Consider the following 26879-nt stretch of genomic DNA (forward strand, 5'->3'; position numbering starts at 1 on the left):
AAGATCCCGAGTTACCTTCTCTTTTCCCCACCCCCCTCTCCTGTCCCTCCTCCAACCCACCGTCTGCAGAATCTGCCACTTGCAAAATCAGCAGTTGACAAAAAGAAAAAAAAAAAACAAACAAACATAAAACGGTCACAGGGCAATGAACAAACAGGTGCCAATAAATACTCTGCATTATAGCTTTGCTGGCCCCTACTCGCTGCATGGGTCAAGTTTTACATGGTTCAGTTTGCTTGCCCTCCATCAGGAGTGTCTTTAACTCCAGCACAGAACGCCCCTGCCGTTCTTCCCATCCCCCTCCCTATTTGCCCTTAGAAAGCCCCCCAGCCCCAAACTATGTATGGCACCTCCCCTCTTAGGAGCACGTGGGAAGAAATCTGGACCATGCCTGAGCAGTTAGAAAGTCATCCGGTCTCTGGGGCGCCTGGGTGGCTCAGTCGGTTAAGCCTCTGACTTCAGCTCAGGTCATGATCTTATGGTTCTTGAGTTTGAGCCCCGCACGGGGCTCTGTGCTGACAGCTCCGAGCCTGGAGCCTGCTTCGGATTCTGTGTCTCCCTCTCTCTTTGCCCCTCCCCTGCTCGCACTCTCTCTCTCTCTCTCAAAAATAAATAAACGTTAAAAAAAAAAAAAAAAGTATCTGGAACCTAATTTAGAAAAAGTGGATGTCTCATAGTGTCAAAAGTGCTTTCTGTTCTAAAAAGCAGCCCGGGGCTGCAAAGGTGTTAAGAGCCAGTTGGCGTCACGATTCACCGGTAATTCGGGAGTTAAGGTTGCCAGGATGCAGGGGGAGGTACCGGGGACTCTCATTCCAGAGGCCAGGGGCTGGGTTCCGAGAGGTGGTGTGGATGGGCTCCAATAAATATAAATAAATGTACACAGGGACACGGTGCCCCGCATGGGCCCAGGACCTGTTGTGTGAAACTCTAACAGACTCCGGGAGTGGGGAGCCTGGAGGGGAGGGCCGGGCACCCATTCCGGAGTTCAGCCCGGTCCGGTCCAAGAGAGGTGTGCCAGTCTCCCAGCTCTGCTCCTGGCCTCAAGGCCTGTCCTCTGGAGGCTGAGGTGGAGGCTTAATCCCAGAAGGATAAATTAAAGGGCCTCCCTGCCGGGGTGTTTCCATGGAGGTCCCACCCCAGAGGGGACTGCGGGTCGTTTCGGGAGCCCAGCGGGGATGCAGGCTGGAGAAATCTCGTTCTCAGGTGTCAGGAGGTCAGGGAGGCTGCAATGCCTGTCCGTTGTCCTCTGTCCTTCTGACTCGAGGTGGCCCCAAAGGCCTCCTGCGGAGGTGCGAGAGGGCCCAGGGTGCCGACGGAGACGTAAGAGGCCTTGCGTCCAGGAACCCCAAGCCCGGGGTTCCGGGTGCCGGGGCAGGTGAGGCGTCACCTCAAAGCAGGGCGATGGGCTTGTTCCCTGGGCTGCCCAGGTACTGGGAGGACGAGGTTGTGGCCGACGCGGCCACGCTGTCTGGGGTCGAGTACGCAGCATACAGGCCTGTCACCTGCAGGTCTGGGAAGGACTGGTCGCTGCCGCCGGAGACGGGGGTCAGGCCCGAGACCCCCAGCTCACAGCCGAGGGGGGAGTCTCCGAAGGCTCCCAGTGTGTCCAGGCTGAAGCCCCCATCCTTCATCTCCTCCCAGAGGTTCCCTTTCAAAGACAAAAGCGGTTGGGTGAGCTGGCTTCGTGTCAAACAGACCCGAGTTCAAATCCTATCTTAAGGAAGGGGCAAAGACCATGTCTGGGGTTCAAAGTCGGGTACCGCAGGGGAGCATGGAGACACCAAGTTCGTTCTAGCCGCCCCTTCCCTTCCCACTGGGCATCCCTGGGAACGTCACTTCTGTCTCGGAGCCTCAGGCCCCTTGGAATGAAATGGAGACAATCGCCCCCACCCCCCCACTCCTCCTCCCCTCGGGGGCTTAAACAGGGGGCTGTGTGGAAAGCACTTACTCTCACTAAGGGGTCCCATTGTGGCATGGTCAGGGGACAGAATAGCACAACACAGTTTGACTACATGATAATCTCGGGGGACAGGCAGGAGGCGGCGAGGTCTGGATATACCCAGTTCACAGCTGTACGTGACTCGCTCGCTTGCTAACTAACAAACTGCCAACCGGTCTGTTTCCCTCTCTAGACACCGAACTCCTTGAGGGCAGAGGAGTTCTCGGCCATTGGCTGGCACGCGGTCGTGAACGGATGAGTCACAAGGCACCTCCCTTGTTCGTTCGGTCATCCGCTCAGCTCCTGTGTATCAGGGACGACCGTGTGGCAGGCAGTGGGGGCCAGAGTGTGACCCGGCATGAGGTTGGCACGTGCGAGTGGAAGCAGTTACTGAGGAAAAGTTGGGGGTCGGACGGACCTGGGTTGAAATCCCGGCTGGGCCACCGGCGAGCCAGGGGACCTCACTCCTCTGCCTCAGTTTCCTCACTGGCAGGATGGGGACGTGAAATGGCAGTGGCCCCCCAGGGCCGATGCAGGGTGACATGGGGGTGATGGCTATGACGCGTTTGGCACGAGGCCTGGTATACAGTAAGCGCTCACTAAATGCTGGCTGTACTTCACCGTCATTAGGCGGTTGGGGAGTGCTTGTTGAAGGAATGAGCGGAGGTGGAAATGCAGACAGACCTCCTCTCTCTTGCCCTCCCCCCATCTTCCTGGCCCTCCGGCTCCCCCACCCCCGCCCCCCACTCCTCCGGCCTCACCCTGCAGAGCGAAGTCCATGATGCTGGGGTCCAGGGCATCCACCTCAGGGTTCATGTCGGTGCTGATGTTGATGAAGTCCACGGGCGCCCTTCCCATGGTGGGGTGGGGGAGGGGGCTGGGGCTCAGTTCCGGCAGGGCGTGCAGCGGTGGGGTCTGGGCCGGGGCAGGAGAGTCTGGGGCGAGATGTGCCTGGGGCTGGACCTGGTGGTGCAGGGGGCCGGACTGCAGGGACAGGGTCATCAGTGGCTGGGGCGGAAGCTGGGAGACAGCCAGGCGTCCATGGGCCATGGCCACCGTGGTGGCATGAGTCAGCACGGGGCCCTCCGGGTCTCCCAGTTTGCCAGGGCGTCTGCAGCTCTCTGGTCGGTCCGAGATCAGCTTGTCCAGCTCCTCTGCAGGCAAGTGGGAGAGGTCACTCAGCAGCCACCCTGCAGTTCCCAGGCCCCAGTGGTACACCATGCGCATGACCGTTAGCCAACCTCTTGGACCCTCTGAACCTCAGTCTCTCCATCTAGGAGATGGCACCATACGCTCTGCACAGTGTTGTTGGGGGAATGTCATGAAATCACAGTGTAGGGTCTTTGAGGAATGAGAAGGGCCTCGGATAATAACATGAGCTCCTCTCATTGGGACAGTGCAGTAACCCTAGGACCTCGCCTGGAGCTCCTAACGCCCTGCCAGAGGAGGTCAGGCAGAGGTTACAAATCCACGACATGGGGACAAAATCCCTGCTGCTCAAGAGACATTAAGAAGTGTTGCCGTGAGTTAAAGCTGGATCCTCCTTGATGGCCTTGGATACGAACAAGACCATGACTGTGGAATTACTTTTGGTTGCTGGCTCGTGTCTCCTGGACTGTAACACCAGTTCGAGACTGGACCGCTAGGGTCCCGGGATCGATTTAGGTTACGCTCACTTTAGAGGACGCTTCCAACCTGGGTCTTACTCCAAACGTGTCAGGGCTGGCCTCAGGTCTCAAGTCAGACCCCAGGGCTCTCTGAGGGGTGGGCATCACACGGTACTCATTCCGCTGAGGGCCTCCCGGACCCCGCTATGGTCCCCTTTTCCTCTCTTTATTGAATTATTCGTGTCTGAGTTATACTCCTGTCCTCCTTCATATGCAAACACCAGGCATGCCAATCCCCACGGAGTCAGGCCACATATTCCTAAGGCTGGGTGGGACTGGCCTTTCATTGCACATTCTCCCCTCCCCTTCACATCTCTTAATTAAAAAAAAAACAAACAAAAAACAACCATATTTTTTTCTCATAAGCAAAGAGGTTCACGAACAGGGTAGATTTGGAAAATACAGAAACGTGAAGAATATAAAAATTACCAGTGGTCTCTTCATTCACAGTAAAGAGTTTGGTATATTTCTTCTAGTCTGTGTGTGTGTGTGTGTGTGTGTGTGTGTCCATGTAAGTACATATACGCACATATGAGTGCATATACACACATATATAAATGTATATGTTCATGTAACATCACATATGCATTTTAAAATATGATGAAGCTGTGTGATATTGCTTCATAACCTGTCTTTTTTTTCACCTGTTGTGTTGGAAGTATTTCTTTCTATTCCAAAAATATTTTTCTCTCTAGTCCTTGCATGGTATGACATTGTGTCTATTTAACTAATCCCCTCTTGTAGGATGTCTAGATTGCTTTCAATTTTTTACCGTTAGAAATAATTTTGTGATGAATCACGTTGTGTGTCAGCCTTTTGTTGACATCTTTGATCTCCTCAGCACACGTGGCCAGAAGTGATTGGATCAAGGGGGTGCCTGGGTGGCTCAGTCAGTTAAGCGATGCTTGGTTTCAGCTCAGGTCACGCTCTCACGGTTTGTGAGTTCGAGCCCCACGTCGGGCTCCACGCTGAGCGTGAAGCCTACTTGGGATTCTCTCTCTCTCTCTCTCTCTCTCTCTCTGCCCTTCCCCCACTCGTTCTCCCTGTCTCTCTCTCTCAAAATAAATAAATAAACTTAAAAAAATAATAACTGGTGCAAACAATGAGGTACAGTTTGCAGGGTTTTGTTCTATTACTGTGTCCCGGAAAAGTTTCACTTAGGTTCCCATCAGTTAGACACGGAGGTGCCTGTTTCTCCACATCCTAGCCCACACTGGGTGTTATTACTTTATTATTTTATCATTTTATGTTTTTTAATATGTAAAAAAGTCTTTTTAACGTTTATTTCTGAGCGAGAGAGACAGACAGACACAGAGCGTGATGAGGGAGGGACAGAGAGAGAGGGAGACACAGAATCCGAAGCAGGCTCCAGGCTCTGAGCTGCCAGCCCAAGAGCCCGATCCGGGGCTTGAACCCGCGAACCACAAGATCATGCCCTGAGCCCAAGTCGGACACTTAACCGACCGAGCCACCCAGGCGCCCCTATTATTTTATGGTTTTAAAACTCAGTGCCGATGTGGTAGAAGAAGTACGAAAGCGACGTCATCCCGTGGTTGTCTCGTCTGGTGTTTCTCTGGAAGAAACTAGGGGTTGCTGAGGGGAGACTGAACAGCTTTTCCCAGGCCTGTGACCAGGGCTCTGAGCTGAGCAGCCACAGGGGAGCGGGGGAGGGAGGGGAGGCATAGTTCACAGGCGGGAAGTTCACCAGAGGCCCGTGTGCCCCCCATCGGGGCCGAGACTTGGTGCCGGCCAGGCAGGACGCAGGCAGAGCCGGGCCGGGCGGTGCGTGTGGGCCTCACCGGGGTTGGCCATGCTCCGGTGGATGGCGGCAAGGTCCTTCCTCTTCCACTTGTACATCTCCTCCTCCATCTTGTCGATGCGGGCCAGGTTCAGGGCCCACAGGCAGCCCTTCCTCGAGGAGCCACTCATCTTGTTCTCCACCTTCTCAAAGCACTTGTTCAGGGACAGGTTGTGCCGCACCGAGTTCTTCCAGCCGTCAGGAGCCGTCTGTGGGGAGAGACGGACGCGCAGGAGACCCCCTCAGAGACCTCCCTATGAGCTCTTCCTCTCCAGGGGCCTCTCAAAGGCGGGCCTAGAGGGGCAGGCGCGGCAGGGGCGGGGTAAAAACGACACTCCGACACCCGCCTTGAGTTGGGAAGACGACAGAGAGCGGTAGGGACTGGGGCAAACTGGAGGGCCCGTGCCCTGTTAAAGGGGCAGGTGCGCTTTGGCTCCAGCCGATAGTTACTACTTGAGAACCGGCCCGGGGATGCCGAATTTTCCGTCCTTTCTCTCCCGCTCGGCGAGCAAGCGAGCCGATGCGAATACACGGATAACTGGCTGAGTGTATTCAATGCCAGACAGTTTTCAGCACTCATACTTGATTGTGAGGTAAGCAGATACGACAGCGCACCTCATGGCCTCTTCCCCTCCCGCACACACTACCGTGCGCGGCATTTTCTGCGGAGGGCACGGTCCGAGTCGGGGACCTCACAGCCTGGTACCGACCCTCTGACCACCGGCGCCTGAGCTTGCTTGGGTGCCAGCAAAACTAACGTTCCTAGCGGCCAACCACGTGCCAGGAGCTGCCAGGCCCTTTACACGCAGAGTCCTCTCCAACCTTGGCAGAGGGGTATTATCCTCCCCATCTTACGGATGAGAAAACCGAGGCTCGGCGAGGCAAAAGCTCTTGCCAAGCCTGTGTTCTGCATCAGTATGTTTTTGAAATTGTTCACTTTTTCAGAGGGAGGGGAAGAGAGCACGTGAGCCGGGAGAAGGAGGGAAGGGGAGAGAGAGAGAGAGAGAGAGAGAGAGAGAGACCGACCTAAGCAGGCTCCACACTGAGCTCAGAGCCCGACGTGGGGCTTGATCCCATGACCCTGGGATCATGACCTGAGTTGAAATCAAGACACTCAAGTGACTGAGCCACCCAGGGGCCCCTGCATCCGTATGTTGAACCGAGTCGGTGCTGAGTAACTAGCTTAGCCCCTCTTCCCGCCGCCCCCCTCCCCTGCTGCCGTGGATGCCTGGTGAACTTGTTCCCTCGTTAGAGCCCAGCTCAGATGCCCCCTTTCCCTTCTGGATTTCTTTGCCCCTGACTGTGTGAACGGTGCCTATGGACACAACTGGGGGCCTAAAAGGGCGACCCGGTGTGGCCCCGGGGCCAGGTCCTGGGTTCTGGCAGTATGAGAGGCCGGAGCGGCTCCAGCACCCCCAGGCCAGGCTGGGGCCCCTCACCTTGAAGTAGGGAAAGTGCTCCTTCATGAAGGTGTAGATCTCGCTCACAGGCAGGCTGCCTGTCTTACTGTTCTTCAAGGCCATGGCAATCAGACAGCTGGAGGCACAGGGTGGAGAAGGCGGGGGTGACGGTGGCTCGGGCTGACGGCCCCAGGTCTCCTCTGCCAGGAAGCCTGCCCTGCTTGACCCCAGTGGTACCAGCCCCTACACACTCCAACGGCGTTAGCTCTGGTACCTTTCCACGGCCCTACGTTTTCCCCACCTCCCGCCCTTCTCCTTGACCCTGAGCTCGGACACTGGTACCAATATGAGGAAGTGCTTTTCCTCTCTTTATTCCTTCTCCATAATCCATGCCTATGGGCCTTTAGACTTTAACCAGGCTTGCTTACCCCCCGCCCCAGCCGTATCCAAATCTTGTGAGGTACACAATCCTCTTGTTTCGATGACTTTTTACACCAGAGGAAACTGAGGCTCAGAGAGGCCAAGCCACTTCCCCAAGGCCACACAGTTTATGAGTGACAGAGTCGGGAGTGGGTTCTCAGCCCTGGGGGCTGACTGGACACATGACGGGCCTTCCTCGAGCAGGCCCCACCTGGGGGTTCCCCACTCCCCCCCAAACTCCCCCTTGCAAGTCTGAGCCATCGCACCACATCTAGCTGTCTGGGATAGCCTCGCCCCTCTCCTCCCCAAGCCCCCCGTGGCCCCAGCCCGTCCTGGACCTCACCTGTATGAGTAGATGGGCTTGGGGTAGTGCTTGGGGTGCAGTTCCCGAGACGAATGCACAGCCATGCGGGGCTGGGGGTAGGGAGGCCGTGCTCCAAACGGGGAGCCGTACAGGCCCATAGGGGGGCGCTTCTCACGGGCGTGGCAGGGAAGGGTGGCAGAGAGAAAAGGTGAGAGAGAGCATAAGCCACTCACAGGACGCCCTCCAGCCCCGACCCCGGGTTCCCTTTTCAGGAGATGCTGTTTAGCAAGATGTCAGGTCTATGGCCCCGGGAGATAATCCTGTCCCTGCCCTGCGCAGCGGTTTTACGGGACTGAATGAAGCACTCAATGACATGCACACGGGGAATGTTATGCCCATGTTGCAGGGGAGTAAACTGAGGCTCAGAGAGCTCCCTGGCCAGCCCAAGGCAGGGGTGTGTGTCTCCGAGTCCAGGGGCCCCCGCCAGCCCCCGGTACCTGCTGGGTGCCTGGGGGCAACGGTAACTGCGTTTGGGAGGCGGGGGAGTACAGCTGTGGCTGGTCCTGCAGGCTGGATGAGGGCTGGCCCCCCACAGGGATCTGGTTCATCTGCAGAGGCCGCAAGAGGGGGAGACAGAGGTCAGGGTGAGGGTGGGGCACCCCAGCCCCGGAGGACCCCCCGCTCTAGCTCCCCGACCCACGCGGTGGCGCTTACGCTGGCTCCGTGATTGGCCATGGGGCCCAGGCCCAGCATGCCTGGGGGGACCATGCCAGCCGGGCCGTGGAGCAGTGGACCTGGGGTGGCTCCCACATGCAGGCTGGCTGCCCTGGCCAAGGCACCTGCAAAAGGGAAGCACAGAGATGCCGCTGGGCTGGAGGAGTGGGTCAGAGCAGCTCAGTCCCCGGGCACCTCCAGAGAATGGAGCCGTCCCCCACCCAGGTGCACAGCAGGTGCTTGGCAAACCACTGCCCCGGAGCGTGGGAGTGACCAGTGGGCTCCTACCAGCTGTGTGACCTTGGGCCAGCCTCAGTCTCCCCATCTGTGCAGCGGCACTACCGAGATTACCTACGTATGAAGTTGTCAGGAGGTTGTGCTCATTACATTGCTCGGCACATAAGCTCTCGATAAATACGAGCGGATAATTAATGATGATGATGTCATGAACATCTTGGCTCTCGTCCATCGTGAAGCTAAAGCATCAACTCATTATGTTCATCTCTCTCCTCAAAAACGTGCCTCCACCCCCCAGTCCTCTAGGCTTAGCTCTAAATGCCTCTGTGCCTCGTCTCCCCTTTGCTGAGCCCTGCTCGTCCGCCAAGGATTAGCTCAGGTTAGCATGGCTAATCTATCACAGATGCTCACTGTACCATTCTGACTTGGGGCTACCTTCCAGGTGAAACAAAGTTGACCTGCAAGATGATCCTGCCCGGGGGGCCTCCTCTTCCAGGAAGCTCTCCTCTGAGTCCTGGCTGCCACCCCCTGGGCTCATGCCCTTGTGCCTGTGATCTGTCCGCCTTGCCCTCTCTCTGACCAGGCCCTCAGCTCCTCCCTGACAACTAGGACCACATCTTATATGACCCAGTGCTCCAAACCCCTGGCACGGAGACAGGGACACAGGAGGCGTGCGGCAACACGGTGGAGAGGGGAGGGTTCCCGCTCGTGTGCCACACAGCCCCGACTGTGCGTGCAAGGAGCTTTCGGCGTCACGTCTCCGCGTCGCCCGGCGAGGGCAGTGCGGCTGTCCTTTTGTCGCAGAGGAGGACACAGGTCAGAGGGGGAGGGTGCTTGCCCGAGGTCATACAGCTGGAAGTTCTCGATCGGGGCTTGGCCAACCACGGCCAGCCAGCCGAACCCAGCCTACAGCATGTTTTTGTAAACACAGTTTGACCGGCCCGCGACTACATCCCTTCGTTTACATATTGTCTAGGGCTGGGTTTGCGCCACAGTGACAAAGTTGAGCATCTCAACGGAGACCGTATGGCCCACAGAGTCTAAAATATTTACTCCTTGACCCTTTACGTTAAAAGTTTGCTGACCCCTGCTATAGATGTTTTGGCCAAGAACAGTTTGTTCAACGAAAGAAATAATCCTAGACACGAATTTCTCAACTGTCGGTCCTTTTAACATACTGTGATGATGGTTTTCCTTGATTGTTGGTCTACAGTGCTTTCTGGGTCTCTAAATATTTAGTCCACTTGCTATGACTGCGACTGGCTGCCATTTATTGAGCACCTACTGTGTGCCAGGACCTTCGGCACTTTCCACGTATGACCTCTTTGGCGATCAGGGTTCAGGAGGCTTTTGTAAACGGCCAGGGAGCAAATATTTGAGGCTTTGCCAGCCATATAGCTTCTGTCTTCTGTTTTGTTTTGTTTGTTTGTTTTTGTTTTTTACCATCCTTGAGAAATGTAAAACCATTCTGAACACGAAGGCAATAAAAAAAATAAAAAAAATAAAAAAAAAGCAAACAGGCTGCAGGTTGCTGGCTGCATCTGGCCCGCGGGCCACAGTTTGCTAACTGCTTCAGACCTTCAAGACATACGGCGGGTGGGTGGCAGCGCTGAGCGCCGCCCCTCCCCTGCACTACCCTCATGCCCCGCCCCCACCTCACCCCTGAGCCTACCTGGATGTGGGTGAGGTGCACTGGGGCCACCCAGGTCCACGCGGCCACTCGCCATCTGCTGCAGCCGCGGCACGTCCACAGCTGTGAGCCATGACAGCGACTGCAGGTCCCCGGGAAGGTCGTCCTCACTGGTGGTGGTGGCCAGGAGCCTGCAGGGAGGGGCAGGAGCTCGGGCGGGGCGGGGAGCTCAGGCCAGCTCTTGGGGGGGCCCCCCCCACCTCTGGAATCGCCCCCTTAGTCCCTCACCTCCCCCAGCTTCCCTAACCTGCCTGTCCCCGGGGCTGGACATGGGGACCCAGGATCCTCCCGCTTTGGCAGCCAGGATCACACATCCTCAAATCATTCATTCCTTCATTTACCCACTTAACACATCTCACGTTAGCCCCTCCCCCCAGAATGATAAACGCTCATGTTTGTTGAGCACTTACTCTGTGCCCGGCACCATATCAAGCCCTTCGCAGGCAGAAACCCGTTTAAATCTCTGGGTCACCTCATGAGGTAGTATTATTATGATTCCCATTTTATGGGTGGGGAAACTGAGGCACAGGGCTCGGTGCTCAACAAGCACAGTCCTTTTCAATCCCGCTCGATCCCCACAGTAGCCCTGAGAGGTAGGATATGCCCACCCCCCCCCCTTTTACAGATGGGGAAACTGAGGCTCAGAGCCCCAAGTCACTGGGCCAAAGCCATGTGTAACAGGAAGCGGGGGGTCTGGAAACCAGGCAGCACAGCCTGAAGGCTGCGGAGCTCTTCACCATGACCCCAGGAAGCCCCTGGAGCCTCCACTTGGGACGCAGGCCCACCACCCCTCAACAGATGTGCGAGCAAAACCATCAGTCTCTACGGGAAGGAAGAGGCTGCCCACTGAGGATGGCAGGCAGGTACCCCGATGTGGGGTAACCATGACCCCCAGCACCCCCAAAGTCATGCTTGCCACAAGGCTCCAAGATGCCCCATGGGAGCATCCTGTCCACGTCGTAACGTGGCTGCAAACTGCCCAGGGGCTTTCTGGTTTGCAGCCCGGAGGCCCGCGGTCCAAATTCTAAGCTCCACGTTTCAAGCAGGAGTGTGTCGGGGCTTCATGGAAAGGGGGAGAGAGAAAAAACAACGCAGCCTCTGGCTTTGTCCTGCATGTGACGGGGGACCCGCGGTAGACCTCGGCTTCTGTCACCTGCGGGCCACCGCAGCTAGCGTCCCCTCTCCTCTGCCTTGGTGTCTCAGCCTCTCTTCCCCCTTCTTCCCACCTCACCCGCTCTCTCTCTCTCTCCCCTTGTTTTAGGGCCACAATTAGCGTTGCCATGGCCACAACTGCTCGGTTGTCGCCGGGCCTCGGCCCTCAGCCCACCAAGCTGGCATCAGGTGACCGCCCGGCTACCCCAGCGATTGGCTGCCTTGTAGGAAAACAGGGCCTGGAAACGATTTGAAAACCCGGCCGGCCCTGTCAGCAGCAGCAGTTGGCCTGGCTTCTGTCCCCCCCGGCGGCCCATTGTGCGACAAACGACTGTTGCCCCCATGGCACGTGGCCCCCATTGTCCCGGGGTCTCCCTGCAATTGTTTTTGTAGCCCCTTCCCACCCCCGGCTGCCACTCCTTCAGCCTGCTCGTAACTCATCTGGCGAGTGACAGCCGCGGCCCAGGCCTGGGCGATGCCATCTGTCCCCTCGGGCCCGTGGAGACCATGGGGTAAGGCCGAAGGGCAGGGCCCGCTATTGGGGACGTCTGGCTGGTCCCCACCCACCCCTCTGCACCCCATGACTGGCCCACCTCCCAGAGGTTGGTGGTGTGAACCCTGCTCCTGCTCTGTTACCTGCTGTAGCTCCCTACTGCCCACGTGGCCCCGTCTGGCGCTGGGGCAGCAGGGAGGGATGGACAGAGGTGAGCCACTGCCGGTAGGTTTCTCAAGGTGGGGCCCTACCAGAGTCCCCGGGATGGTGGTGGGGGGCTTGCAAACGAACCGGCTTCTTGCGTGCCACCAATGAGCAAAGTCTCTGGCAGCAGGTGACCCAGAGTGGTTAAGAGCCTGGGCTCTGGGTTCTAATCACCTGTGTGCCCAGGGCCACTGACTTAACCTCTCTGAGCCTCAGTTTCCATCTGTAAAATAGGGTTAACAACACTTCCCGTCTCATAGGGCGTCGTGAGGATTAAGTGTGTAAAGCCCTTGGAACGGTGTCTGACTTAGCTGTCATTATTAATACCAATATTAATGTCAAAAGTCACATTAGCTAGGTTCCCAGAGGACTAGAAGTACATCGAAGCTTTGGACTCTGGTCTCGCGGACCTGCCTCTGTTGCTGTTTCCACTAGTGGCTCCCATTTATTGAGCACTTCCTGTATGCCAGACCCTGGGCTCCATGCTATCCCCATTTTACAGAGAGAGAAACTGAGACCCTCAGCAGTCCCTTAACTGTCCTGAGCCTGTTTCCCCATAACGCGAGGATCCAGGAAGGGTATCGATGTAGCTGAGCCCATAGAGGGGCCGAGTAAATGGTGCTATTCTGGTTGTAATTTATGTGGTTTTCTTCCCTGCCATTTGGGTGTCCCACCTGGCTCCCCATTCCTTCGGCATCATCCCTACTGGGGCCACCCAGTGTCCGCTTTGCCCCCGGGACACCCAGGCACCGTCGCACCTCCGCGTCTTTGCATTATAGCCATTCCCCCCTGCCCCCTGCCGGGAATGCCCCCTTTAGCTTTTCCTCCCCCCACCCAAACGGTGCCCATCCCTGCGGGCTCACTCCAAACTGCCTTCTGATGGCCAAAGTCCCTCCAGACATCATCTGACCCCACCCCTCATTTTACCCATGGGGACACTGAGGTTGGGAGAGGAGAAGCCGTTTTCTCCCGATTTGGAGTCCTGAAAAAGACCAGGGCTAGGGCTCCCGGCTCCCAGGGGGCAGGGGGGCGCTCATTCCAGCCCAGGAGTGTGGCTTCTCCTCCGGGAAGTCTTTGCCATCCAGACCCCAAGCTCGGGGACCCCTCTGCCTCCTGACGGCTCCCTACGCCTTGCCAGGGCCCGTGAGTCTGTCTGTACAGCCATCTCTCCACCCCTGCCCTGCCTGCTGGACCACCGAGGGCTGGCCCTGAGCCCTGTATCACCCGGTGTCCCTGCACACAGCGGTGCTACTTAAGTGCCTGCTTGGCTGGTCAAAGTAAGCTGACCCCAGGTCACCGACACAAAGAATGGTGTGACAATGGCCACGGTGTCCGCAACTTTTGGTGCTCACTGAGCCATCCTCCGCCTCCCTGAGCCCTTGCAACCCCTCCAGGACAGGGACAGGGAGTAGGCAGCCCCACTTTACAGATGGAGAAGCTGAGGCCAGACCAGGACTCGAACCCAGGTCTGTCTGCGCCAGTCTGAGGCTGTTTTTGTGGCACAACGGGCCGAGAATTAGATGTGACCTGGCGGTGATGCACCCCGCCCCCACGATCCTGGGGCTTTCAAGTGGGGGCTGTGTACACAGCATTGCCCAGGAGTTGGTTGAAATGCAGGGTTCAAGACCTAGCCCGGAGCCGGGGGTCCCCCCCTCCTTGAGCTGTGGTGCCCAGGAGACTGTATTTTAGCACCTCCCAGAAAAGCTCTGGGGGAAGGACAGCCCCAAGGTGGTGGTGAAACAAGGTCTTGGGCACAGTGTAAGCTTGGACTAGATGAATCCCTGTGACTTCTGGCCCCTGGGCCTCTGTTTTCTCCTCTGGAAAATGGGAGAATAACAGTCCATATCTCCCTGGGTTGTGTTGAGGATCACACTAGCCAGTGCATATTCAGCTTCCGACACAGGCCTGGTCCCCATTCTCCCTTCGTGGGGGGTTGCTGCTCATCCCGGGGGTCGGTGGCCAGGCCCTGCTCCCCCTGCTGGGTCTCTCTCTTGCCCAGGCCAAAATGTCTGCGTCAGTGTGCCTGGCACCGGCCCAGCTGGTCTCCTGCAGCGGATGTGGATGCCCAGAGGCTCTGTGCCGGGGATCCGCTGGCCCCGAAGCCTGGCTCGCTTTCTGCTGTCTCATCAGCCGGCATTCAGGCCCCTCTTCGCTGTGGATCACGGGAAGAGTGCGGTGCTCTAGGGCCTAAATGGGGAGTGTCTCGTCCCCACTGCCCAGCCTGGGTCCTCAACCATCTCTGTCCCCTTCTCCTCCACCCTTCCTCTGCTCCCTGCCCAGAGGCCCATCGGCCCAGCCCTCTCTCCACGGTGGCTTAGTGAAGCGTCCCTATGACCTGTCCCTCATCGATGCATAGAGTTCCATGCGAGGACCCGGGCTGAGTCCACTGCTGGGTTAGGTGGCCCCCGGACAACCTGATGCTGCAGCAGGGAACCTTGAACCCCGTGAGGGAGCAGCTGTATCCCAGAGACCAGTATGGGGCCAGGCACATAGTATGTGTTCACTAAGTCCTCACAGATTGGACAAATGAGCAAACAGACCCAGCTTTCCAGATGCCCCACTCCCTGCTGTCCAAAGGGCCGGGAGGGGATAAAAGGCCCAGCTTAACTTTATTTAATTTTATAAAAGCCTGTGGACACAGCTTGGGGTGGGTGAGTCCCCACTGTGTGCCCAAGCCGGTCAGGCAGGTATTGTTATCATTACCACCTTCCCATTTACCAGATGGGGACACGGAGGCCAGGGAGAAACAGGCCTGTCTAGGGTCCCCCAGCAAGAGACTGGGCTGGTTACAGTCCCACTGTCCTTTCTCCCTGCCCTACAAGGAACGGTTGAAGAAATGGGCTCTGTGGATTCTAGAAAATTCTAGCACTGTGCTATCCAATAGGAAGCCGCACGTGGCTATTTATTTATTTATTTAAAAAAATTTGTTTTAACATTTATTTATTTTTGAGAGACAAGAGTGAGACAAAGTGAGAGTGGGGGAGGGGCGGAGACAGAGGGAGACACAGGACGGGAAGCGGGCTCCAGGCTCCGAGCTGTCAGCCCAGAGCCCGACGTGGGGCTCGAACCCACAGGCTGTGAGATCACGCCCTGAGCCGAAGTCGGACGCTCAACCGACGGAGCCCCCCAGGCGCCCCACGCACGTGGCTATTTAAATTTAAATTCATTAAAATTAAAATTATGGATTCAGTTTCTTTATCACACCAGCCACATTTCAAGTGCTCAATGGCCACACATGGCCAGTGCCTGCCATACTGGACAGCACAAAATTGGAACGTTTCTATCACCACAGAAAGTTCTACCAGGTGGTGGTGGTCTGAAACAGTCTTTTCGATCATTATGGAAAAATCTCTGGTGTGTCTATATTGCCTTAAAATTGGAAATTTGATTGAGGTTTGGAAATTTCAGGAGCTGACTGCATGGAATCTGGAGTTTTAGTATGTCCCATTACGAAAAACTCCCCACTTCACCTCCCACCAGCGAGGAAGTGACAGGGAACGGCTCTGTAAAAATGGGAGCCTTGTACTAAGGTGGCTCACAAAGTAGTAAGCTCCCCGTCCTGGGAGCATTCAAACAGGGGTCAAGGGATGATGGGGGTCAGGCTCCTATTGGATGGATGAGCCCAAGCAGCCTCCAAGTTCCCTTTGATGCAAAGAAGCTATGACTCATGGGAAGTGTCTGCAGATAAAACACTCTGGTCACGTTTCCACAGTTCTATCATCTGGGGCAAGTGAGTCTCCCTCTCCTGGCCTCAGTTTCCCCAGTCACAAAGCAACGGCGGCAGCGTAGAGGTTCCCTTAGAGTCCTACGTGCGTTTGCGCTCTAGGAAGGCAAACTAGACCGTGGTTAGGAGCAGGCATGAACCCCAACACGGGTGGACCAGGGCCTAAAGATTCCTGCCTGTGTGACGGTCACCTGCTCTGGGGCTCAGTGTATAAACCGGGAATAATAATGGCATCTACTCTAAAGTGATGGTCAAGAATATGATGGGGCACCTGGGTGACTCAGCCGGTTAAGTGTCTGGCTTTGGCTCAGGTCACGATCTCGCGGTTTGTGGGTCCGAGCCCCGCGTCGGGCTCTGTGCTGACAGCTCAGGGCCCGGAGCCTGGAGCCTGCTTGGGATTCTGTGTCTCCCTCTCTCTCTGCCCCTCCCTGCTCGTGCTCTGTCTTGATCTCTCAAAAATAAATAAACATTTAAAAAAAAAAAAAGAAGGAAAGAAAGACCTGCCTGGCAGCCCAGAGTCCCCTTCTGAATTCAGTAGTTCACCATCAGCCCTCCATCCCACACGGGGACACATCCGTCTTTTCCTGACTAACACACACACCTTGTGGGTGTCATCACCCCTGTTCACAGATGGGAGAGGTGAGGGCGAGCCAGGAGAATTTATCTCAGCAGCTTCTGGCCAATGGCCTCAGGTACCCACCCCAGCACCTTTCCCCGGGGCCTCTATTTGCCCATCTGGAACACAATGGGGTTGAGCCCTTTCCATCTTGGTGGGGCTGCCCCTGGGACACACACAGCCTGCCGGGCCACTCGGGGTGGGGGGACCGCAGAGGTGGGCGGCCCACCTCTGCCAGGAAGCGGGAGGATGCTGAAGGGGGCGGAGCCTGGTGAGGAGCAAGGTGGTACCCTGGGGAAACCGACCTCAGAATACTCGGTCGTCAGGGGAATAATCCGGCCAACATCTTCCAAGTGTCTACTACGTGCTTATCATTTTGCCTGCCTCATCTGTGTGCCCTGGTGAGTTTGCTCATCACAATTCCCGAGTCCTCTGCAATGACACATTCCGGGCCCCTCCCAGCTAGGGAACCCCAGTCAGGCCTGTCCCCCGCGACCCCCCATTGCTTTCTCTCGGGCATTTCCAGGTAGTGGTTCCAAGTGTCGGCTCTATGGTCAGCCAGGCCTGGGTTTGAATCCCACCCGGCCCCTTTATAGCTGTGAGACTGGTCTGCGGTAGTCTGCCTCTCTGGGCCTCAGTTGGCTCCTCTATACGGCTTAGTGCCTGTACCCACCTCGCAGGGTGTTTGTTGTAAGGACTGAGGTGGCCATGAGGGTGGGGCGCCCAGTCCACCCACGTGCATGGCATGGTGCGGTTCGCGTGATTACGAACATCTTCTAAAGAGCGTGCAGCCAACACTCAGTAAACATAGGTATTTCCTCAACTCCTACTTGCCAGGCTGTGGGGCAAGCACAGAACCGCCCCTCTGCCCGAGGAGAGAACTTTCTAGTTGACTTAGGAACGGACAGAATGGAGGAGCGGTCCCATAGTGTGCCTACCTCCCCGCCAGCCCTCTCCGGTCTGTACCTCCCTCGGTGCTTGACAGCCTGTGGGATGAAGGCTCCTTAGCAAACCCATTTCGCAGAGGGGATAGCTGAGGCTCAGAGAGGGGAAGCGATAGCCCTCGGCCTCACAGCGTGTACGCAAAGGAGCTGGGGCTTGAACCACCACCCCGCAGCCTCTTTACTTGGTCTCTGTGCCAGTTTGGCTGAAATACATCAAGCTGTGGGCGGGAAGGGTAAATCATCGTCATCATTTTTAGAAGGATCTGCTGGGTGCCTCCATAGTGACAGGGTCCCTGGTCAGGGGACCCTGTGGTGGCCCTGGGCAAAGTGACACACCACTGGAGTCCCTGGCTGCCACCCTAAGTGACCAGGGGACCAACCTGATGACAGGAATTAACAGTGTCCTTAATTAATCAGCCATGTTGCTGGAGGGACAGAAGGTGAGCCAGGAGGGCAAGGCACTGCAGGGGGTGAGCCCAGGGACACCCGGATTCCAGTCCTGGCTCTACTCCTAATAGAGGGCCTTGTGCAGGTGACTCGGTGCCTTTGAGTCTCTGTTAGCTCATGTGCAGAACAGAGGTGTTCTTGGTTCAGGGTAAACCACAGGAAGAGTGTCGAACAGTGTGTGGCTCAAGGGCTAGACAACTATTTGTGGAGTAGATGAACACCCAGCAGTCAGAGTGACCTTTTGGAAGGGACATCAGAACCTGGCACTGTCCTTAAAACCCATTAGGGGAGTAAGGCTCCAGCTCCCCACCATGATCTGGCCCTGGCTGCCTCCCACCCCTGCCCTCATGCCTTCCTCTCCTCCGCTCTAGCGAACCTGTCAAACTTTGAGTTCCTCAAGCATTTTAAGTTCTCTTTGCACCTGCTGTTCCCTCCGGCTGGAATGCTGTTCCATGCGCTCATTCATGGCTGGCTCTTTCTCATGCTTCTGGTCTCAGCCTAAATCTTCCCTCCTCTGAGAGATTCCTCTGGCTACCCACACCCCTAGTGGTCCTTCCTGTGTGTGTCTGCAGAACATTTAGCATTTTTTAAGGAGGTATTCACTTTATACGTTTCCAGTCATTCCACTCTAGGAGGGCCAGGGCTGGGAGACCCTCTATTTTGTTCAGCTACTGGCACAGGGCCTGGCACCCTGTGGACATTTATTACATCCTTGCTGGAGTAGGAAAGGGTAGAAGGGTACCCCAGCCCAGCCCAGGTAGAAGGCATCTACTTGTGGCCGAAATCCCACTCTAAGCCCTTTGTAGCTATGTGACCTTGGGCAAATCACTTTACCTGCCCTGTGCCTCAATTTTCCCATCTATAAAATGGAATCATCATCATCATAACCTCCCCCCCCAGAGGGCAGCTGTGAGGATAAGATCAGATAATGTGTACGATGGGGCCCGGCACCCAGCAGATGCTTAGACCCCGTGACCGCGTTCCTTCTTTCTTCCCCATTGCGTTCTCTCCTCTTGCCTTTTGCATGGTCACTAGGAGGAGACCCCACAGCACGTATTGCCTTTGGGGAGTCAGATCACCATCCCAGCGGAGCAGAGGCGCATCCAGCCCCGGGACGTCACTTCCTCTCTGATTACAAGGAGGTTTTTACCTGCCTTCTGGAGATGTGGTTTAGTAGGAAGCTCTTAACATTACCACAAACTGTTCCTGTTTCCAATCCAACCCTTTACACAAAAGGGATTAAGCATTTCACGGTGGTATTTATTTAGCTAACACATCTTTTGTAACATCTTTTGTAACCGTTCACAGGAAAAAGAAAATCAAATGCAGTCGAGCAAGCTAGGGGATTCCCAACTGGGCCAAGAGTGAGCGTAATAGGACATGATTTGATTAGGAAGCTGGAAAAGGGAATCTCTCCTTGCTAGAACTTGGCTGGAACTTGGCAGGGGTGGGGTGGGGGGCGTGTGTGTGTATGTCTTTGTGCGCGCGCACACGCGTGTCTAGGGGTGAACCCAGGAAGGCTGGACCCCAGAAAGGCTACGTCTCTTTCCCTTGCCTGTTAGGTAGCTGGAGGAGTTGTTCTGGCCACCTCGAGGGAGGAAGGGTGTAAGGATGTTGGGAGCGTCCCCGCCCCTGACAGATGGAGCCCCCAGCCTCCCCCCTGCAAGGAGGTTACAACTGATGGGTGGAGCCACACTGATATGGGAGTTAAACCATCCCCACACGCAGCTCAGCGGGGGGCTTAAGAGGAAAGGCAGGTGGCCTCTGTCCACCCTGGTCCACACTGCGGGACCCTGTCGTCACTTAAGCACAAAGCCTCTCTACATTTCCATGGACGTACTGTTTCTCAGGTGATAGTTACCCATCCATCCATCTACCCGATGAATATTTATGATCGTGTGCCCAGCACTGTGATCCACAGATGAAAACACCACTGTCCAAAGAAAGGAAGGGCTTTGCCCATTTCTTAGAGGAGGAACTGAGAGTCTGGCATTAGAATCTGTAAGGAGAGCCACAGAGCCACATGGCTGTGGGAGAAGGTAAACGTCCAAGGAGCCAGAAGTCTGCCTTCTTCCTCTGGGCCTCACTTTCCCGATCTGTAAAAGGAGGTTGTTGGACCTGACCTCTAGAATAAGTTCCAAATGTGGGGACAGGTAGTTGAAATCTGCTGCCCTGGGGGCGCCTGGGTGGCTGCCAGTTAAGCATCTGGCTCTTGATTTCAGCCCAGATCATGGTCTCATAGTCCATGAGTTCGAGCCCCGCAGCAGGCCCATGCTGACAGTGCAGAACCTGCTTGGGATTCTCTCTCTCTCCCTCTCTCTCTCTCTCTCTCTCTCTCTCCCCCTGCCCGCACCTACGTGCATTCTCTCTCTCTCTCTCTCTCTCAAAATAAATAAACTTCAACAACAAGAAAACAACGCTGTTCTGCCCCTTCCTGAACGTATGTCTCTGGACAAGATGCTGGGCCCCAGTCTCCTTGTCTGTAAACTGGGATCATGCCAGCACCTATTCCACGGTTGTTACCATGAAGATAAAATGGGGTCGGTGCACTTGCTAAGGAGCTCCGCAGCTTTCTGGCACACAGTAGGTGCTTAGTAACTCGAATTATCCCGCAGAACCTCGAAGGGAGCACTTCCCTCCCAGCTTTGAACCAAAGGGAAACCGGCTAACCCATGTCGAACCCACGTGGGACGTGAGCTGTTGGTGCTGTCCACAGGGTCACGGCTGCCCCTGGCCCTGGCCCCCAGGCCCCAGCATCTCAGGCGGGGAAGGCTGCTGCCATTTGCTGTCTAGGCCCAGCCACGGACTCTCTCCCGACAGCTCCTTGGGGACAGGACGGCCTCCAGCTGCTGTCCCCTGCCCCCGCTCCCTCCCTCTCTGCACACAGCCATTGAAAGTTAACGGCCAAGGCGGCCCTTGGGGATGGAGGGCTGCGTGGAGGGCTGCCTGGGGGCTGGAACCAGGCTGGACCAGCAGCCTGAGTGGTCCTTGGAGCCATTCCCTGGAGATGGGAGAGGGGGAATGAGAAGCCCATAAACTTCTCCAAGGCTATTATTCAGGGAGAAAAATGGGAGTGGTTGGAAGGGGCCAGGGAGTCTACTCCACGATCATAAAACCTCCCCTCCCTGAGAAAGCACTCTATCCCAGGCCTGGCCCAACACCTTTTCTAGACAGAAAGTGCCGGATACTCCCAATGACCTGTGAATTGGGCTCTCCCTTTGCTCCATTGCACAGATGAAGAAACTGAGGCACAGAGACGGACAGTGACTTGTCTGGGGTCACACAGTGGCGAGGTGGTAAAGCAACTTATTGTGTTCCAGCACTTGAGGGGCACGGGGCGGGGGGGGGGGGGGCGGGAGGGTAGTGGTCGTGGCGCCCTCTGGGTGGGACAGCCTCAGGTTCGAGTGGTACTTTGGCCACGACTAGCTGTGTCATCATGCAAAGCCATTTAATCAGATTGAGCCTTGGTTTCCTTATCTGCCAGATGGGCACAGGAGTGCCACATTCACAGGATGGCTTCGGCACAGGGAAGGCAGGTAGTAAAGGGTTAAGAAACCATCAGCTGCTATTATTATTATTATTATTGCTGTTGTCACCATTATTATTTTTCTGCCCTCAGGGACATGGTAGCTGTGTAATACAAGAAAGCCCCAAACCCATGCAAATATAAGGCAGGCCACTCAGGCCACTCATCCTGTGCTGAGGCAAGACTGTTTCTCTTAGCTCCACTGCCTCGCCCCTGCCAGCTGGTCAGGGAACTGGGTAGGCATTGACACCCCCCCTCCACACACACACACACACACACAGACACACACACACACACCAGTAAGCTTACTGCCTGCTCTGCCCTATTTCTGGAGAGGGACAGCTTGCTCAGTACCCCAGAGAGTTTGGGAGCTGGGCTGGCCAAGACCCCAAGGCTTGGAGCTGGTGGGAGCCCCGACTGGGGAGTACTGGAAATCTGGGTTCAGGGAACCCCCTCATTCACCCTGTTCCTCCAGGGCCCCCACACGAAGGCCCTCCAGAGACCCCAACTGTTGCAGAAACTTAACACTTGTTAATGGAACTAAGTAGTAAGAACCGGCAAATGCTGGTTCTGTGTCTCTTGCTCTATAAAATATACTCAGTCCTTTTAGCAGCGACTGCGCCCTAATCGTGCTCATGGGAAAGATTAGGAGACTCAAGCAAATCACGTGACATGTCCAAAGCTGGACTTTGAACTTGGCACGTCTGACTCCAGAGCAGCTGCTCTGAACACCTGATTCCTGGGGCACCTGGGTGGCTCAGTCGGTTAAGCACCTGACTTCAGCTCAGGTCATGATCTCGCAGTTCGTGAGTTCGAGCCCTGTGTTGGGCTCTGTGCTGACAGCTCAGAGCCTGGAGCCTGCTTCGGATTCTGGGTCTCCCTCTTTCTATCTGCTACTCCCCTGCTCGTGCTCTGTCTCTGTCTCTGTCTCTCAAAATTAAACAAACATTAAAAAAAAAAGTTTAAACACCTGATTCCCTAACTCTGATGCTTTTATGGGGTGCTTTAGGCAACAGTAAGAATCAATGGTTCTGAGCTTTTCCAGCTGGTCCAGGGGAAGGACCTGTTTTCCCATGGGCTTCCGGCGGGGGGGGACAGAGGGAGATTCACTCCGATACACTGAGTGCCTGCTGGGTGACAGACACTTCCATAGATATTACATTTAAAACCCGTAGCTTTTATTATCCCTGCTACAGACACAGACAAATGAAGGTGTAGAAATGAAATCGCCCAGAATCATACAATTGGCAAGTGGCAGAGTCAGAAATTGTTCCTTCACCTTTATAATAACTCCATGCAGTGGGTACTATTTCTATCCCCATTTTATGGACGAGGAAACTGAGGCTCAGGAATCAACCGGGATTATAGAGGATTTCAGAGCCCAAGCTCCAAACACCCTTATGCTGCCCCACTACACCTGCCATTATTTAAACCCTTTCAGGGCTGGAAGGAAGCCCAGAGGTCCTTGGTGGTGGGTTCTTGGTTAAAGATTTCACTTAATGTCTCCAAGCCTCAGTTTCCTCATCTGTGCAATGGGGGCTCATCACAGCAACTTCCCAAGCTGGGCACACAGTAGGTGCTCTCAGATTGCCGCATGCCTAGCATACATGTGGAGTCCCAGATCTGCACACACCAAGATCTCAGCAAACATCTGTTTGCATTTGCGTCTTCGTTCGGATCTCAGAAGGCAGCCTCCAGGCCCACAGCCCTTAGGAAGCAAACCTCGCTCTAATTGGGGGCTGTCGTCTGCCCCAGAAGGCATTGCTGGTGAGTTGTAGTGGCCCCAGGAGGCCAGACAGCCCCTGGGTAAACAGGTCTGATCCGAGGTGACAGCCTGCTCTTCCCAGGCTAGCCCCTGTCCTGTCCCCACTCCATAATCTGGGCTGTGCCCCCTCAACCCATGGACACGATGCCGGCCTTGACAGGTGGGGCACTGGGAACCAAGTCAGGCCTCCTGGCCTCAGGCGAGAGAGGCTGGGAGGGAACTCCAGCGCATTCCTTTTTTCTCCTCCTCCCTCCCCTGGCTGTGTGACTTCTTGGCCCCTTCTCCCTTCTTGGCCTCAGTTTCCCCAACTGTAAAAGAAAGGGGCTGGACTAGTTGAACCCCGAGAGGCCGTTCTAGCTCTGAGGCTTGAAGAGAAAAAACGGGCAAAGGACTCTGAGGAGCTCCCCCGACCCGTGTATATCTCGCTTCATCCTGTCTCAAGAAACAACTTATTTTGGCCTCAGCTCCATCAAATTGATTCTTCAAATACATTCAAGAGCGTCATTTAACTGATAAGGAAATGAGGTCCAGAGTCCAGAGAGGTCAAGGGCCTTGCTGAAAGTCACACAGTCAGGCTAGGAATTCAGGAGTTCCCGCTCACAACTTCTGCAGCATCCAAGGAGTGTGGCCGCCAATTCCTCCCCCACACCCCAAAGCTTTGGGGGGACATTTCCTGGAGCCAATCTTAGGACACTGTATGGGAAGCAGTAACTGCCACTGTCATCTTAACATTCACCAGGATGCCCAGTCTGTCACCCAGGAGGGGACCTCTCTTGGAGGAGACAAAAGACTGGCCTTTGAGTGGTCCCCGTTGCCCCAGGCCACAAGCCCAGGCACCCTCAGGGAGGCCAACTTTGAAATTGAGATCTTGTGGCTGTCTTGCAAAACCGCAAAATTTAAGGTAACAATGGTTCTTGCACAGAAACCATAAGCAGCACATAAACGCGTTAAACAATTAAAAAAGAAATGGTTTGTTTTTGCTGAAGCCCTCACCTGTACTCCTGTGGAGAGGGGTGATGACTTTGCCCTGAGTTTTGCAGAATTCCTGACATCGTAGATGAGATGTCACTTTCTATCATCTCCTTGGGGAAAAGACAAGCAGAAAACAAAGCTCCCATCAGTGATGGTGTGGACAGGGCAGAACCCCAGTTTTCCCACAGTTCAGAAGGATGAAGCTCAACCAACCAGCAGAACACTTGAAAGAAAGAAAGAAAAAGAGAGAAAGAAAGAAAGAAAGAAAGAAAGAAAGAAAGAAGAAAGAAGAAAGTACTAGAAGATTTCTGGGCATCATAGGTCACTTTCCCAGGGCAGTTCTGCAGAGTTTCAGAAGCAAATGAAGAGAATGGAATGAAATTCCAGGTTCTTTCGAATTAATGGGGGAAGGGCAGAGGAAGGCTCTAGAATCCAAATGTCAAGTCGTGGAAAATGTGGACTTGCAAAATAGGAATCAGAAAAACCTGAATCCCTTCCAAGCCTCCTTTCAACCGCAGCTCAGTTACTTTATTGTTCAGTTATTTATTTATTTTTTTAAACAAAAAAGGTAAATAAAAAAGGACAGCTTGACGTGTCATGTATGTTTCTCTGGGAGGGCCAAATTCCCACTTGCAAAGGGGAATAATCCCTGCAGGGCTCCCGCCCTGGAAATGCCTTCAGAAATGCCACATGCCCTGGCTGGAAAACCGATCCAACCTCCCACCCCACCCCACCCCCCACCACATCCACACACAGTCTTTAAAAAAAAAAAAAAAAAAATCAAGAAACAAAACCAAAATTTGCCGAAGTTTCTCAAACTTCAACCTTGAAACAAACACAGAAACCCACCCAAGAATCTCAGTTCCGCCCCAAAAGTCATTCAGGAATTCCCGGGAAGGAGAAAAGGGGAGAAGAGAGAGGTAGCCCCCACAGTCCCTGCGCCCGGGGCTCCACCCTGGAAATGCAATGCAAGGCAGCAAAGCCGACCCCGCAAGGCGGTACCTGGAGCCGATCCTCGTCTGGCCGCCGCTGCAGGCGCTCTTGGGGCGGGCGGGGGTTCCGGAGGGGGCTCCCTCGCACTCGCCCCTCGCGTTCAGCAATTTGGCCGCCGTCGCGGCTCGAACCGTTTTTAAATTTCCCTCTCTGGAGCTGTCCAGCTCAGAGCATGCGCAGTAGCCGTGCAGGGGGCTTTTTTCCCCAAGGGTCAGTTACAGGGCAGGGTCAAGGGGACTGCAGCGAGTGTTTCCCAGCAGCCGCCAGCCTTGCACGCCCCGGGACTCTAGGTGGGGTGGGGTGGGGCGGGGCGGGGCGCAGGGGTGGGGACACCCCTCTTCAAACTTTGCCAGCAGTGGCCGCAACTGCATGCCGGCGAGCATGCGTTGAGGAGCAGTGGGAGGGCGATTTAGACCAAAAGAATTAAGTTGCAAAAGGATGCCGGGTGCATTAAAACTTGCAACCCGTCACTTCCCCGGGGGGAGAAGGCGGTGGGTGGGAGGAGAGCTCGGCGGCACACTCCCCTTTCCCCCTAAGCCGGGACGGGCCTTGAGGCCGCCCGGCGAGGTGGGGGGGGCCCAGGTAAACGCCGATTCCGGCTACCTGTCCCTTTAAGAAAGTTGCGCCCGCAGGCTGGCGCGCGGCGGGCGGGCGGGGGCTGCGCGGCCGGGAGCGCTCGCGCCGGGCGCCTCCACCTGCCGAGGCCTCGAGGGGGGGCGCGGGCCGAGCGCGGCGGCCCGGCGCTGGGGGGCGGCCCGGGTCTGCGCGCCGCACTCCCCCCGCCCCCGGATCCCGCGTGGAGAGTGAGTCCGCCCGGAGCGCGCGCGCGTGCGCGCGCGGCTGGGCTCGGCGGCCGAGGCGCTCGGGGTCCGGGGCCGCGAGCCGAGCCCGCCGAGCCGTTGGGGGCCGGGTCCCGCCGGTGCGCCCGCGCTCCCGCCTTCCCCGCCGGCCGGCCCGCGCCGCCTGCTGCCCCGCCCCGCCCGGCGCCCGCCGCGGGAAAGGTGGCGCGGACTGCGGGCGGCGCGGGCGCGGACAAAGGTCCTCGCGGCCCCCCTTAGGGGGCTGGAGTCAGTGTGATCCCCCGAGAAAGTCTGCCTTTCCGGCGCCCTCGCTCCTGAGCCTCCGTTGGAATCATTTGCCAGAGTAATGACCACACTAATCGTCACGGCCACCCTTGGCTTTATTTCCTTATGTATTTCTACCTCCTCGTTTATTCTTCACGCCGGCCCCTCAGACGCGATGGTCCCCTTTTCGCCTATGGCGAACCTGACGCTCTGAGCGGTCACGAGGGGGCCACAAGGAGCACGGCCAGTAAGTGGCAGAGTCCGGATTGGAACCCAGAGCGGAGAGACGCCGCGACCCCTGCACCTGCGGGTGGACATTGGGCTCGAGGCTGCGCCACTGGCCGAGCCAGGCCGGGCGCCCAGCGCTTCTTGAATTTCCTGTGGCTGCCCTCGCGTTCTGCATCCCCGTAGCAGGCAAGGGAGCCGCGTCTCCACGCCTGTGGTTGGGAAGCGTGTCCTAGCCCGTGCTTAAGTCCCGCAAGGAGCCGGGGCTCCCTAAGGCTGGGTGTACCTGGATTTCATTGCTCATTCAGGTGGGCTGTGACCTTGGCGCTGGTCCATGTCCTCCTGAATGGTTTTCCTTTAACACCTGGGCGCCCTTATTCCTTTCTTCTCTGCCAAGAGTAAATAGATCACTTGCATTCTCTAGTGGGGGGATGTAGTTTACGGATGTTAGTTAAGGTCATGGTCATGAAACTCTGTTTTCATTTCTCTCCGACCTACCTCTATTGAAAGTTTGCATTTTGCCTGTTTATAAAAGTCGTTAACACGGCTTTAAGTGTCCCTTGGTGACCTATAATTAGAGACCAA

General features: G+C 56.0%; 2 protein-coding genes across 4 annotated transcripts in view; one reads left to right on the forward strand and one right to left on the reverse strand.

Moving 5' to 3' along the window:
* Window positions 1–26879, forward strand: part of MYO1H (myosin IH) — a 147399-nt gene that overhangs the window by 4524 nt on the left and 115996 nt on the right. The window lies entirely within an intron of this gene.
* Window positions 821–25629, reverse strand: FOXN4 (forkhead box N4). Of its 2 annotated transcripts, XM_053206194.1 has the most exons (10): window positions 25015–25629; window positions 24034–24122; window positions 10152–10300; window positions 8243–8367; window positions 8026–8136; window positions 7568–7695; window positions 6844–6940; window positions 5406–5613; window positions 2701–3093; window positions 821–1648 (listed from the first exon to the last, which is right to left on the reverse strand). In XM_053206194.1, the coding sequence occupies exons 2-10, from the start codon at window positions 24117–24119 to the stop codon at window positions 1389–1391; spliced, it is 1557 nt and encodes a 518-aa protein (XP_053062169.1). In that variant the 5' UTR covers window positions 24120–24122; window positions 25015–25629; the 3' UTR covers window positions 821–1388. The 2 variants fall into 2 exon arrangements, with proteins under 2 accessions (XP_053062169.1, XP_026899994.2); XM_027044193.2 differs by lacking the exon at window positions 25015–25629 and having other exon boundaries at window positions 24034–24247.

The sequence above is a fragment of the Acinonyx jubatus genome, chromosome D3 (assembly GCF_027475565.1).
Source record: "Acinonyx jubatus isolate Ajub_Pintada_27869175 chromosome D3, VMU_Ajub_asm_v1.0, whole genome shotgun sequence".
Lineage (NCBI taxonomy): Eukaryota > Metazoa > Chordata > Mammalia > Carnivora > Felidae > Acinonyx > Acinonyx jubatus.